At 43.8% G+C, this 15,914-nt stretch overlaps 1 protein-coding gene across 4 annotated transcripts in view; it reads right to left on the bottom strand.

The window, feature by feature from the left end:
- The window catches only part of sgce (sarcoglycan epsilon), a 69,914-nt gene that overhangs the window by 22,398 nt on the left and 31,602 nt on the right, over positions 1-15,914 (bottom strand). For all 4 annotated transcript variants that reach the window (XM_033042504.1, XM_033042487.1, XM_033042495.1 and 1 more), the window contains 2 exons: positions 13,860-14,017; positions 5,724-5,796 (listed from right to left, as the gene is read on the bottom strand). In XM_033042504.1, the coding sequence (XP_032898395.1) occupies positions 5,724-5,796; positions 13,860-14,017 (231 nt within the window). The remainder of the gene's footprint in view (positions 1-5,723; positions 5,797-13,859; positions 14,018-15,914) is intronic.

The following is a 15,914-nucleotide window of genomic DNA, read 5'->3' as shown; positions in this document are numbered from 1 at the left end:
GTTCTGCCAATAGACTAAATGTAGTTATAAAACTGAAAGTGTTTGCAACACTCAGCAGGTCAGGTAGCATCAGTGGAAGGAGCAAATGCGGTAAGAGACAGCATTTTAACCTTTTCTCTTTCCATGATGCTGCCTGACCTGTTAAGCATTTCCAGTATTTTCTGCCATTGCAGATTTTCAGTATTTAGTTTGATTTTGAGTTTAAACAAATCAAGTCAAGAGAGTTTATTGTCATGTCCCAGATAAGACAATGAAATTCTTGCTTGCTGCAGCACAACAGAGTATTGTAAGCATAAATACAGAACAGTTCAGTGTGTCTATATAGCATAGACCATATATATACACATAAATAAACAGATAAAATGCAATTGGCCATTATAGTTCAGTTTGTTTGATGGCGAGTTTAATAGCCTGATGGCTGTGGGGATGAAGCAGTTCCTGAACCTGCATGTACCAGATTTCAGGCTCCTGTACCTTCTATCTGATGGCAGCGGTGGTGTACCTTCTACCTGATGGTGTGGGCCCTTGATGATGTTGGCAGCCTTTTTGAGGCAGCGACTGCAATAGATCCCTTCGATGGTGGGGAGGTCAGAGCCGATGATGGACTGGGCAGTGGTCACAACTTTCTGCATTCTTTTTCCGCTCCTGGACGCTCAAGTTGCCGAAACAAGCCACGATGCAACCAGTCAGCATGCTCTCTGTTGTGCACCTGTAGAAGTTCGAGAGAGTCCTCTTTGACATACCGACTCTCTGTAATCTTCTCAGGAAGTAGAGGCGCTTTCTTTATAATTGCATCAGGGTGCTGGGACCAGGAAAGATCTTCGGAAATATGCAGGCCCAGGAATTTGAAGTTCTTGACCCTTTCCACCATCGGTGATATAAAAGGGATTGTGGGTCCCTATCCTACCCCTTCCAAAGTCCACAATCAGTTCCTTGGTTTTGCTGGTGTTGAGAGCCAGGTTATTATGCTGGCACCATTTGGTCAATCGGTCGATCTCACTTCTATACTCTGACACGTCACCATCAATGATTCGTCCCACAGCAGTGGTGTCATCGGCGAACTTGATGGAGTTTGCGCTATGTCCGGCTAAGCAGTCACGAATATAGAGTGAGTACAGCAGGGGGATGAGCACGCAGCCTTGAGGTGCTCCCGTGCTGATTGTTATCAAGGATGACACATTTCCACCAATACGGACAGACTGTGGTCTGTGGATGAGGAAGTTGAGGATCCAATTGCAGAGGGATGCGCAGAGACCCAGATCTGAGAGCTTGGTAGCCAGCTTGGAGGGGATTGTTTCCATTAGTTAAAGCTTTCCTGCACAAATTTTGCATTGTAGCTGGATTTGACAAATCATTTATTTGCAGTTGCAATTGCATAAAAATATTTTACAATTAATATTTACAAGTTCAAACAAGGGATCTTTAACCAATGCTCAGACATGCAAGAAATCTGCCTCCTAATAGCTTCTCTTTGTATTCTTTTCCCTTGTTGCTGGATTGAATCCAGATTTTTCATTTTACCTTCACCAAATGAACCTTTTCATTTTATAACTATTTTCCGTAAAGGCATTGAACATTTTTTAAAAACATTTCAGCATGTCAACATTTCAGGTCAAGACCCTTTTTGAAAGAGTAGAGGGAAGATAGCCAGTATGAGAGGAAGAGAGGGGTGCGGTAAGAGCTAGCAAGCAGTATACGGTTACAAGTGAGGTGGGGTTATCATATCTGCCAATTGCAGCTCTCCTTTTTTTTGTCAGTGATAGGACAATTTTAACATTTTCTTTTCCATAGCTATAAGATAAAAGTAGGCCAGAACCAGTTTTAAAGGACAGACATATCCCGAGCCAGGTTTTTTTGTTTTTGAGTGACACAGTGTGGAAACAGGCCCTTTAGCCCAAATTGCCCACACCGGCCAAGGTGTCCCAGCTACACTAGTCCCACCTGCCAGCATTGATCCATATCCCCCCAAACCTGTCCTATTCATGTACCTGTCTAACTGTTTCTTAAATGTTGGGATAGTTACTGCCTCAAGTACCTCCTCTGGCAGCTTGTTCCATACATAATAATAATAATAATAATTATTATTATTATTATAATAATAATAATAATAATAATAATAATAATAATAATAATAATTAAAAAAAATAATAATAATAATAATAATTATACATTTTATTGTCATTGCACATAGGTGATTTGGTATGCAGCTTCCATCTGATGACATAACTTAAACAACTAAAAATGTAGATACCCAGAGAAACATGATTTCTAAAAAATAAAAAAATAAAATTAATAAAACAGTAAAACAGTCTAAAGTGCAAATAGGTCTGTGCCAGGTCAATGTGCGACGTGACCATCCGAGGGAGAGTTCATGGGGGGGGGGGGGGGGGTCACTCAGCAGGGCCGGTTCAGAGCAGCTATAGCTCTGGGGATGAAGCTGTTCCTGAGTCTGGAGGTGCGGGCGTAGAAGGCATTGTAACGTCTGCTGGAAGGTAGAAGTTCGAACAGACTATTACAAGGGTGTGAGGAGTCTTTGTGAATGCTGACGGCCTTCCTGAGGCAGCGTGTATAGTAGATGCCCTCCAAGGCTGGTAGCTGTGTCCCAATAATCTTCTGCGCTCTGTGGGCGACGCGCTGAAGAGCTCTCCTCTCCGCCTCCGTGCAGCTGAGATACCACACAGAGGTGCCATATGTTAGGATGCTTTCTGTGGTGCAGCGGTAGAAGGTTGTCAGCAGCTGTTGGGGCAGACCAGTCTATTTCAGTGTTCTCAGGAAGAACAGTCGTTGCTGTGCCTTCTTGACCAGCGCAGCAGTGTTGGTGGACCATGTGAGGTCCTCTGAAAGGTGTGTGCCCAGAAACCTAAAGCTGGACACTCTCTCCACACTGTCCCCGTTGATAGAGATTGGGGCGTATTCCCCATTATGTGTCCTCCTGAAGTTGATAATCAGCTCCTTGGTTTTAGAGGTGTTTAGGGACAAGTTGTTACCCGAGCACCAGTCCGCCAAGTTCTGCACCTCCGCTCTGTAGTGTGTTTCACCAAGGTTGGTGATCAGTCCGATCACCATTGTGTCGTCAACAAACTTGACAATGGTGTTGGTGTCGAATGCAGGAACACAGTCGTGTGTGAAGAGGGAGTAGAGCATGGGGCTCAGTACACAGCCCTGTGGTGTGTCGGTGCTCAGGGTGATAGTGGAGGACAGGTGCGGGCCCAGTCTCACTGCCTGCGGTCGCTCCGTCAGGAAATTCAGGATCCAGTCGCATATCGACGAGCTGAGGCCTAGCTGGTGGAGTTTGGTGGTGAGCTTGGTGTGGATGACCGTGTTGAAGGCAGAGCTATGAAAAGTATCCTCACGTACGTGCCCTGCCTTTCCAGGTGAGTCAGGACAGTGTGAAGAGCCAGAGAGATGGCATCCTCTGGATCTATTTGCCCTGTATGCAAATTGATGTGAGTCCAGTCAGGCAGGGATGCTGGATTTGATGTGTGAGAGGACCAGCCATTCAAAGCACTTCATGGATATTGGTGTTAAGGCAACCGGAAGATAGTCGTTCAGGTTGGTGATTTTTGACTTTTTCGGCACCGGCACTATGGTAGCTGACTTCAGGCACTTGGGGACCATTGGCAGAGATAGAGACAGGTTAAAGATCCTCGTGAATACCTCAGCCAGCTGTACAGCACAGTCCTTTAGTACCCTTCCCTGGACTCCGTCCGGGCCTGCAGCCTTGTGTGGATTAACCCTTCGCAGAGCGCACTGTGCATCCTGAGTGCTCAATGTTATGACCTGTCCCTCCGCCATGGCCGGGGTTATTCCACTCCTGGTGGTGTTGCCAGTTTTGAAGCGGGCAAAGAAGGTGTTAAGCTCGTTGGCCAGTGAGATATCACTGTGGGGGCAGGTGGGGCTGCTCTGTAGTCAGTGATGTCCCTGACACCCTGCCACATGTTTCTGGTGTCCGCAGTATTGAAGTGGTCTTCCACCCTTTGCCTGTGGATGTCTTTGGCCTTTTTTATACCTTTGTTCAGGTTTGACCTGGCAGCACTGTATGCTGAAGTGTCACTGGATTTAGTGGCATTGTTGCGTGCCCTTAGCAGATTCTGAACCTCCTTGTTCATCCAGGGTTTCCGGTTCTTTATTTGCTTGTCCACTGTGACAGTCTCCACACAGAAGTCGATGTAGGAGAGCACAGTGGATGTGTACTCCTCCAAGTCTACCTCTGTACCACTGGTAGCCTGTTGTGCAAACAGGTCCCAGTCGGTGCGATCAAAGCAGTCCTGGAGTTGTACGGTGGCGTCCTCGGGCCATATTTTGACCGTCTTTATTGCAGGTTTGGTCTTGAGGATGAGGGGTTTGTATGCCGGCAGTAGAAACAGTGAGAGGTGATCGGATTGTCCCAGGGATGGGCAGGGGAGAGCTCTGTAAGCGTCCTTGATGTTGGTGTACACTTTTTCCAGTGTGTTTGAGCCCTGGTAGGGCACTGCACATGCTGGTGGAATTTGCGGAGTGCAGTTCGTAGGTCGACCTGCGACAATAAAGTCCCCTGCAACAATGAAGGCACCGTCGGGGTGAGCATCCTGCTGCTTACTGATGGCCGAGTGTAGCTGTGCTAGCGCTAGGTTAGCATTAGCCTGTGGTGGGATGTATATGGCCATGATGATAACCACAGTAAACTCCCGAGGCAGGTAAAAGGGCCTACATTTAATCACTAGGTATTCCAGGTCTGGGGAACAGTAGCTCTCTACTGCAGTGTGGTTGGTGCACCAGTCATTGTTGACATAGATACAGAGCCCGCCACCCTTGCTCTTACCGGAGTCCTTTGTTCTATCGGCACGATGCAGTGACCGGTTGATCAGGTCCACAGCCCCATTGGGAACCAGCGCGCTGTGCCAGGTCTCTGTGAAGATCAGCACACAGCAGTCTTTCAGGGATCGCTGGGTGTTGATCCAGAGCCTTACCTCATCCAGCTTGTTGGTGAGTGACCGGACATTTGTGAGAAAGACGCTTGGTAGCGATGGTCTTTGTTGAGCCCTCCGTAGCCTGCCCTGCACCCCCGCTTGCCTTCCACGTTTCTGTTTTCTCTCCCGGGGCTTGCTCCGTCTCCTACCCTCCGTAGTGGTGATCCAGGGGGCTGTTCTGCCGAGCTCCAACGGGATTTTGGTGAGGGTACTGTGGTACTCACACGCCAGTTTCTCGCAGCCACGTCCGATGTTGAGCAGTTCCGTTCGGCTCCATGTGCGACCCGTCGGGATTTCGGTCAGGGTACTGGATTTCCCCGTCCTGGTGGTGAGTCCCTTTCTGGGGTTTCTGGGGGTACTGGGGTTTCTAGGGGTTCTGGGGGTTTTAAGTACCTTGTTTCCACAGCCGTGTTCGGTACTGGGCTGCTCTGAATTGAGTCGGTCTGGAGAGCGCAAAGCCACTGCGTGTGGACGCGCCGCCATCTTCAAACGCCATCCACCACCCTTTGTGTGAAAAATTTACCCCTCAGATTCCTATTAAATCTTTTACCCATCACCTTAAACCTATGTCCTCAGGTCCTCGATTCACCTACTCTGGGTAAGAGTCTTATATTGGGGAAAGAAATAATGGAGGTTCGGTTATGTTAGGTTATGTTAACCAAAATCCTTTAGGCAAATGTTAGTGCATGCTGGTCTCTATTTTTAAACATTGTTTTGTTTTTATTCCAAAGACATTACTCTCCCTATGCAAACCATAGATTGATTGTTTCTCACCATTTAAAGCCACGATGTTGAGAATCAGAGAATGGCGTGCAGTTTCATATGTTCTTCTGTTATAAGCAGTGATCTGCCAAAAGATCAAAAAGCAAATCACCGTGCTTAAAAGTAATGACCAACAATTTAAATATATTTATATTGCAATATATAAATTCCTATGCCACTTAGTGTATAAACTCTGCCTTGCACTTGCTACTACATCATTGGATATTAAAAATGAACACACTGGAACACTAAAATACTTAGCAGGTAATTAAATAAAAGGACGTAAATTTAGGATACGAGTGAAGAGATTCAGAGAGGTTATCGGAGGGCTTTTCTCACCCAGAGAGTGATGAGAGTGATGCAAGGCAGAGAGTGGTTGAAGCGGGGTCGCTAATAAGAAGTCTCAAGATAAGCACTTAAATCAATGACGCAAAGGAGGGTATGGGGCAAGGGTAGGGGATTAGTGCGGAAATATGCGCATTGAGCGGCGTGGATATGGTGGGCTGAATGACCTGCATCCATGCTGTATATTTATGACACCATGAAAAATATGATTGAGTGAGTACACAATGGACATTTGTAAATTGTTTATATGGAAATTAAATGAATACATTCAAAGGTCAATTTCTACCAGCACTTTTAGTGCTGAAACAAAGGAATAATTAACTCTTATGACGAGGGAGTACAATACCAGTTTCTACTCTGTAGAAACCCTTCAAATGAAAGGATAAGCTCTTGAATACCATTTGCTCTTTGCAAAATGTATAAATGTATTTTTCCAACCAGGTAGAAACCAGATTTGAATGAGTGAAATTATTTTTACTGTATGTAAATACCCAAACAGGAATCACGTGAGCACTTTGTTCATTTGGTTACAAACGTGCCACAAATTTGCTGCTGCATTTCATGTGGAACAATAGTTTGATTAGCTACTCCCAAAGGAAAATTGTGGGCAATTCAGCTACACAAGAGAGGAGTGGTCAAGAGGACATCAGCTAGAGTACATTCTGTAGTGAGATCAGACCAGATATCATTGGTCAATATTCAAAATGTTTAGGAGACAAAATGTGTAGCACATTTAATGCAAATAAATTCATTTTATTGAATGCCTATTATAGGAAATCATTTCCACATAAACATAAGAAATGTAATCAGAATTAAATCAAAATTCTATCACAGCCAGACCTTAACCACCTACAGCGCCACTCTTCTGATGCTCTCTGCCAACTTAACATATTCCATTTTGTAGAATAAACTATTTTCATCAGAATGGGGACCATGCAACTGCAAGAGAAGGGGTAGACATGACAGGCCATCGCGACCTGTGGATCCACCATCTAACCCTCTTTCGAAAGCATCGACATGTGGCACGGCCTCAAGGGGGCATCTATCAGCAGGCATTCCCACTCCCCTCGCTCTGCCCTCTTCACACTGCATGAAGAGGGAGATACATAAACCTGAAGTCACACACCCACCGTTCAGGAACAGCTACTGTACTTTCCTATGACAATCTGCACAACTCTAATCCTACCGCAACAAAACAACAGCATTGATTAACTCTTGCACTACAAGACTTTTTTTCCTATTTTAATTTGCACAAATGCCTTGATTTTTTTTAGTCCTTTTTCTTTTTACTGTCTTGCAGAATTGTATGGGTAATTCATGTATGCATGATTAAAGATAGCCCGAGGGTCTCCAATGAGGTAGATAGTAGCTCAAGACCGCTCTCTAGTTGTTGATAAGATGGTTCAGTTGCCTGATAACAGCTGGGATGAAACGGTCTCTGAATCTGGAGATGTGCATGTTTACACTCCTGTACACCTTGCCTGATGGGGGAGGGGACAAGAGTGAGACTCATCCTTAATTATGCTGGTGGCCTTGCCGAGGCAGCTTGAAGTGTAAAAGGAGTCAATGGAAGGGAGGTTGGTTTGTGTGATGGACTGGGTTGCGTCCACAATTCTCTGCAATTTCTTGCGGTCTTGAATGGAGCTGTTCCCAAATTACAGCCTGATAAAATGTTTTCTATGGTGAATCTGTGGAAGTTGGTGAGAATTGATTGGGTTCCTAAACTTTCAAAGGAAGTAGCAGATTACCAAGTAGAACCTCAAAGGAATATAAATAGGAGGAAAGTGCAGATAGACACATTATTAGTGAGAAGGTTCATGAGGAAGGGCTTTAGATTCCTGGAGCACTAGGACCAGTTTAGGAGAAATTAGTAGGAAGGAACGGCAGATGCTGGCTTAAACTGAAGATTGACACAAAAAGCTGGAGTAACTCAGCGGGACAGGCAGCATCACTGGAGAGAAGGAATGGGTGACATTTCGGGTCGAGACTCTTCTTCAGTCCCGCTGAGTTACTCCAGCTTTTTGTGTCTATCTTAGGATAAATTAGGGCCTATATAGGACAGGTGGGTCACAACCCTAGAGGACCTTGAATAATATCCCCAAGTACTGTGGGGAAGGTTTAAAATCAGCTTGATAGGTAAATGGGAAGTTTACCATACATTGATACCCAGGATGGAAAATTAATAAGTATGAAGGAACTGCAGATACTGGTTTAAACCAAAAAAAAAACGTTGGAAAAGTAATAAGAAGGTTTGAAAAGGAAGGGAAAGCTAAGGTTCGGAAAAAGACAAAAAAAAGTCTGGATAGGTTTAAGGAATCATACCTAGAAACAGACAATGAACAAGGCACATAATTTGATGGGACTGATAGATACACCGAAATATATCATTTCTTCACAGTATTAAACACTCCTCCTTTACATCTCAAATGAAAACCCTGTGACATTAAGCTTCCCATCTTGCCCCTCACTAAGATATTACCATAATTTTCATCAGAATACTATCAATTCAAAGGGACATAGATGTCCTCAACTGCATTCAGGACAACTTTTTAAGCCACTGTGTGGCAAGCCCAACAAGATGAAGTTGCAGAAGGGGCAGTTTGAGATTTAGTCTTCATAATTAAAGTTGGGTAGATGAAAGAAGAACACACAGGGGAGCACTGCTTCGATTGTAATCACAATTCTGTCACCCATTCCTTCTCTCCAGAGATGCTGCCTGTCGTGCTGTTACTCCAGCATTTTGTGTTTACCTACAATTCAGTTAGATTTAGTTTAGTACAGTTTATTATTGTCATGTATACCAAGGTCCAGTGAAAAGCTTTACGTTGCGTGCCAGACAATCAAAAGAAAAACTGTACATGATACAATCAAGTCGTCCACAGTGTACAGGTATAGGATGAAAGATATGTACAGGAAAATGGGGATAGCGCAGTTATGGAGAAGGAAAGAATAAAAGATGAGTAAAGAATCTAAACAAGGGTTAAGCATATTTTAGTAAACTAAAATGTGACTTAGCAAAAGTAAACTGGAACCAGCCATGAAGATAAATTAGTTTCTAAACAACAGAGACGTTGAGGGAGGAGGCTTTGTGTGAATAAATTCCCACACAAAAAGGTGGCACACTCCAATCTAGAGCTCCTTGATTGTCACGGTGCAGTTAGCAAAGGAGAAAGATGTAGGTAGACAAAAGTGCTGGAGAAACTCAGCGGGTGCGGCAGCATCTATGGAGTGAAGGAACTAGGCAACGTTTCGGGCCAAAACCCTTCTTCAGACTGATGTAGGGTGGGGGGGGGGGGGGGGGCTTCAGGCCCGGTGCTGAGTCCAGGCTGCAGGTAAGGCGATGGCTGCGGGCTGCTGGAGGGCGGTGGAGTGGCGAGAGTCGGTGGAGTCGATGGTGGAAGCCCGCGGGGAGTGGAGACCGGGTCAGCGGGCGAAGCGTGGGAGGTCCCGGTGGGCGGATGGTCGGTGGGGCGGCGAAGTTCGGCAGGCCCAGTGAGGCGGTGAGAAAGATAAAGGAAAAGCTTATGTCAGATATCAGTTCAGCAGAAACCATGTAAGAGCATAGAAAGTGGGGTAGTGTACATCAAAGGGAATTGACTGATGTACATCAAAGGGAATTAACTGACCAGTAATTTGATTTACTCCTTCCATTCTTTTTAAGCAACGGCACAGGGTTAGTATTCCTCCAGTTCTCTGGCCCCATTCCTCAGCTTACATTATGGTCAGGGTTCTGCAAGTTCTTTCCATTTAAAACAGTTTGCGATATATTCAGCCTGGCATTTGATCCATTCTCAAAGATAAATCTCTTAATACTACATTTTACTGTTTTTTCCATTAACGCACACCACCAGATTCAGGGACAGTTTCTTCACAGCTGTTATCAGGCAACTGACATCCTACCACAACCAGAGAGCAGTGCTGAATTACTATCTACCTCTTTGGTGACCCTCGGACTATCCTTGATTGGCCTTTGCTGGCTACCTTGCACTAAACATTATTCCTTATCATGTATCTATACACTGTAAATGGCTCAAATGTAATCATGTTTTGTCTTTCTGCTGACTGGATAGAACGCAACAAAAGCTTTTCACTGTACCTCAGTAAACGTGACAATAAACTAAACTGAACTGAATTAATAATTAAAATAAATAATATAAACAAATAGGATATGAAAAAATGTTGGCAATTCAACAATTCAGATTTGTTTCAGGAATATAAACAGCAAGAGGATAGTAAGGAGTAGGGCCTATCATGGTCCAAAAATATAGTAAGAGAGGAATAGGACCTAAGGTTGAGATTCGTAATAGTTTGCAACTATCTTCATAAAACTGAGAGATGGTGTCAATGCTGTGGTTCAACTAAAATAGGTAAAATAGTAGATTAAACAAACATATTAAAAGACAAATTATGAAGGAATTTAATTTTGAAAATGGATCAACTATTGAATATATCCCACCCAAACTGTGAAAAAGGAAATAAATTGGTGAACCACATACATAATACAGGTTCTCTAGCTGCAGAGTGGGGCCAGAGAATGGGTGGAATACTAACACTGTACTATTGCTTAAATGGATAGAAAGAGTAAATCAAATTACAGGCCGGTTAGCTTATCAATGGTGGGTAAAACCGCTGGAACCCATTCTAACAGACGGTGTAGAATTTAGGTTTATAAAGGACAACATTAATCAGGAACTGTCTGCATGGATTTGTCAAGTAAAGGCTATGTCAACTCAATTCTTTGAAAATGTAACTAAGTGAGTTAATTAGGGAGTGCATTTGATATGGCCTACATAAAATTTAGAATGACCTGACAGGATCCTACATGGCAGGCTGGTTAAAAAAAAAGTTTGTGGGAGAGTTACAAGCTACTTTCAAAATTACCTTGGATTAAACTCTCCTTCATGCTCGAGAGTAGTCCCCGCGTACTCGAGGCCTCAGCTAGGTCGCAGCGTTTTTATCAACATGCTGAAAAATGCCCGCGAGTAAAAAAAGGTCGCCATGGAAAAAATCGATATTTCACGGTTTCATCGCTGACGGCCAATCCAGCTCGAGCTTGAAGGTCGAAGACAGTCGCTGAAAAGTCACGTTAGTGGGACAGGCCCTTAAGTGTTTGTGGAGGAGCCTTTTGGGACCAGTGACCAGAGTTCGATTAGCTTGAAGATATTTATGGATAGGGACAGAGAGGGCTCACGTGTTAAAATGCTCCACTGGGTAAGGCCAACATGAGGGAATGAGAGAAGGTCCTGCTCAAGTTGACTGGAGCAGGTTATTTGAGGGGAAAGGAACATCAGCTAAGTGGGATGTTTTTAAAAGTGTGCTGACAAAAGCTCAGGATATGTACGTCCCCGTTAGAGTGAAGGGCAAAGCAGGCATACGTAAGGAAGCTTGGCTGACGAGGGAAATTGAGGCATAGGTCAAAAACAAGAAAGATGCATAGGACAGGTATAGGCAGCTGGGATCGTTGGAGGAGTTTCAGGAACTAAGGAGTAAACTGAAAAAGGAAATCAGAAGGGTAAAAAGGGGCCAGAACATAGCTCTGGCGGGTAGCATTAAGGACAATCCCAAAAGATTTTATAAATACATCTGGGGGGAAAGGGTAACTAGAGAGTGAGAGTGAGACTTCTCAGGAATCAAAGTGCTCACCTCTGTGTGGAGCCACAGGAAATGGACAAGGTCCTCAATTAATATTTCTCCTCTGTATTTACCGAGAAGAAAGCAGGACGGAGGAACTTGGGGCAGTTAATGGAAGTTTCTTGAGAGCAGTCAGTGTTACCGTTGAGGAAGTATCGAAGGTACTATCGTGTATGAAGGTAGACAAATCTCCAGGGCCTGATCAGATATATCTGAGAACATTGTGGAAAACTAGAGTAGAGTTGAAAATTTCAAGTCATCCTTAAATACAGGAGAGGTGCTGGAAGACTGGAGGGTGGCAAATGTTGTGCCTCTATTCAAGAAGAGCTGCAGGGAAAATGCTGGGTACTATACCAGTGAGCTTAACATCTGTAGTTGGAAAGTTACTAGAGAGTATTCTGAGAGATAGTTTATACAGGCATCTGGATGGGCTGATTAGGGACTGTCGGCATGGTTTTGTACGTAGGAGGTCATGTCTCACAAATCTGATTGACTTTTTTAAAGACGTGACCAAAAAGGTCGATGAGGGCAGAGCTGTATACATGGATTTTAGTAAGGCATTCAACAAGGTTCCACATGGTAGGCTGCTCTGGAAGGTTAGATCACATGGGATCCAAGGAGAGATCGCAGAATGGATAGCAAATTGGCTTCATGGAAGGAAGCAGAGGGTGATGGTGGAGGGTTGCTTCTCGGACTGGAGGTCCGTGACTAGTGGTGTGCCTCAGGGTTCGGTGCTGGGCCCGTTACTGTTTGTCATCTAACTCAATGATTTGAATGAGAACATATAGGGCAAGATTAGCAAGTTTGCTGAAGATACAAAAGTGGGTGGATTTGCAGATAGTGAAGATGGTTGTGAAAGATAGCAGCTGGATTTTGATCAATTGGCCAGGTGGGCTGAGGAATGGTTGATGGAATTTAATACAGAGAAGTGTGAGGTGTTGCATTTTGGGACGTTTAACAAGGGCAGGACCTACACAGTGAATGGTATGCGTCTGAGGTGTGTAGAGCAGAGGGATCTAGGAGTGCAATTGCATGGTTCCTTGCAGGTAGACAAGGTGGTCAAAAAGGCTTTTGGCACATTGGCCTTCATCAATCAGAGTATTGAGTATAGAAGTTGGGAGGTCATGTTGCAGTTGTATCTGACGTTGGTGAGACTGCATTTAGAGTATTATGTTCAGTTCTGGGCACCATGTTATAGGAAAGATATTATCAAGCTTGAAAGGGTGAAGCTTGAAACCTGTCCCATACATGTACCTGTCTAACTGTTTCTTAAATTTGGGATTCCTATTAAATCTTTTCCCCTTCACCTTGAACCTATGTTATACTTTAACCTTCTTCCTGATCACATCTAATCTGGAGATCATCAATTATCAGATTTTCAATCCTCTATTTTTATAAATGTTGTTTCTGACTCTTTCTCCACCTTTCAGGACTTCTTTACTTTTATCCCAATTAATTCACTTTCCAGTTACATTTATTCAAAGTCCACCAAGTCATGTAACTGGGTTCTACTTCTTCTCCTATTCCATTTATTCTTTAACCAATCCCAGCAAAGCAAACCGACCATTCAATTCTAAATGCATTGCAAAAGCAAAGAATTTATTTGGAATTGCTTTTGCTGCCATTCCTTCACTTGAGAAAGAGTGGAAATTCTGTTCTGTGTGGCAAGGTATGTGGAAGCATCTCAGAAATAGATCGGGGTGGCATAGTGATGCAGCTAAAAGAACTGCTCCCTCACAGCACCAGCAAGCCAAGCATATTCCTACCATCCTGGAAGTATTTTTTTATGTTCTACTTGTGTCTGAATGGGTTTCCTCTGCCTGCTGTGGTTTGCTCGCATAAGCCAGCTTTGCCACTTGGTAGATTAACTGGTCAATTTAATATATTGACACCTTTATAGGTGGATGCAGAATTGATGGGAATGTGAAAAGAATAAGTAACAGGGATGTTTAGTGGTGGTATGGGAATACTCTGACTCAGCAGGGACTTGATGGGACAAATGACCACTTTCTATGCTGTGAGGAAATATAGACTACAAGATAGTTTTATACATCCCTTATATTAAAACATAATAGCTGTATCAGTTATTTTTTAGTGGATCAAAATATTTATAGACTGTGTATTTATAGAATTAATCGACTGAATTTCAGAACAACAATGTCACAAACATACCTCAATTATTGTTGGTTTGTCAGCATTCTCAATGGTTGGTGATCCATAAAGTACACCGTCACTGTATGGAGTTCTTTGAATGTATCGCAACCAGCCAGGTCTGTCTGGATATCCTTTCAGATTTGTCTTAAACGTAATCGGATCAATCTTGGCATCAGCTAAACCAAAATGTGCAACATGTGAGCCAAGTAATTCAAAACCACAGAAAATAAAATTTGGATTTGTTTATTTCAATCACTGAATTCTATTTTGATCCAATATGGTTTAATAACCTGAGAGTGCATTCCATTTAGGATTGCCAAACATGGTTACTATTGGTGCAGCAAAATCAGACATGTAGATAATTGATAATCTCATTGATAATTAGTCATGATAATTGATAATGTAGATAATTGATAATCTCAAATTAGTTCCCTTGGTGGTTCAGTTGAGTGATGTACTAGAGCATCAGTCCTTTACCGTGCCAAATTTGGTGATCTTAGTCAAGATATCAATATGATAAGAGACAAATAAACTTTGTCAACAAAAAAAAGATAAACTCTGTCACAATATGCACTGTAAATGTTTTCCAATAAGTTCTAGTTACCTATTGCTGAAAAAATGTCATATTTGGGCACGATGCCAATATAGTCATATTCACCGCCAAGGCACTCATGATAACACAGATCAAAGAGTCAATGCCTTAAAATTGTTAGGTATCACATTTCAAAGCCTTCAATCAACCTTCATTAAAAAGGTTTTGCTTTGACACTTACATTTCTATTTAGTTATTTTCTGTCTGAATTTGATGACGTACTCAGCCAAGTCACCATTATTCATGTACGATTCGTGACAACTTTGGCAATCTGATCATCATCATCGTTGAAAACATTAGCGACGCAATGGTGCTGGTTTCCGACGGGCACGGTGACGGACGCACCACACATCTCTGTCCTCCATGCAGCTTGCAAGCTCATTTTTTGTCTCTACACAAGCGTCTTCCATCAACGTCTTCAGCATCGTCTTGATTGGCCGTCCCGGGTCACGTCTTCCATGAGTGGGTTCCCACAGCACAACCTTGTTTGCTGGCATTTCTGGGTGGCAGTGGCAGTGACCAGCGAGCGTCATCCTTCTCAACCTGATCTTCTCGGCCAGAGGTGGATTTTCTCCATAGAGCTGGGCTTTGGTGATGGGGTCCCTCCAACTGACATTTTGAACTTTTCTGAGCATCGATAGACTTGGACAGTGCTCAAGTGAGAGTCCATGCTTCACACCCGTACAATAATAGGGTCTCCACAGTTGCATGGAAGAATCTCAGTTTGAGACCCTTAGATATCCGAGACGTCCAGATTTTCCCCATGTTATTGAGGGCTTTCTATGCAAGCACTTTCTGGACCTTGATGTAATTCTCCGAGCTCTGCATCCTCGCTCCCAGGTACTTGAAGTCCACCACTTTTTTGAGAGATGCACCGCCACGTCTTGAGAGGCTCATGGTCACCAACGTTGAGGTGGAGGCCCACTTTCTCGCATTCCGTATCGATCCTGCCAAGCAGCTCCTGTGCCTCCCTAATCTGGACTGACAGCAGGACGATGTCATCAGCGAAACCGAGGTCTGACAAGTTGACTGGCCTGATTCTTCTCGAACGCCTTGGGGTGATTGTAAAGCTGAGGTCCTCCCTGTAAGACCCCCTCGAGGATCTCAAACACTTTGTTCTCGCCATCCAGGAATGACAACCTATCCTCAATTGCTCTAAGGAGACGAGGAGGGATACCGTAAGCCTTCAAAATCCTCATCATTTTGCATCGATGAATTGAGCCAAATGCCTTCTTAAAGTCAATGAAGGTTAGGACGGCCGGCAGGTTAGAAACATAGAAACATAGAAATTAGGTGCAGGAGTAGGCCATTCGGCCCTTCGAGCCTGCACCGCCATTCAATATGATCATGGCTGATCATCCAACTCAGTATCCCGTACCTGCCTTCTCTCCATACCCTCTGATCCCCTTAGCCACAAGGGCCACATCTAACTCCCTCTTAAATATAGCCAATGAACTGGCCTCGACTACCCTCTGTGGCAG

The sequence above is a fragment of the Amblyraja radiata genome, chromosome 2, assembly GCF_010909765.2.
Source record: "Amblyraja radiata isolate CabotCenter1 chromosome 2, sAmbRad1.1.pri, whole genome shotgun sequence".
Classification (NCBI taxonomy): Eukaryota; Metazoa; Chordata; class Chondrichthyes; order Rajiformes; family Rajidae; genus Amblyraja; species Amblyraja radiata.
This window is presented reverse-complemented; position numbering and strand designations above follow the sequence as displayed.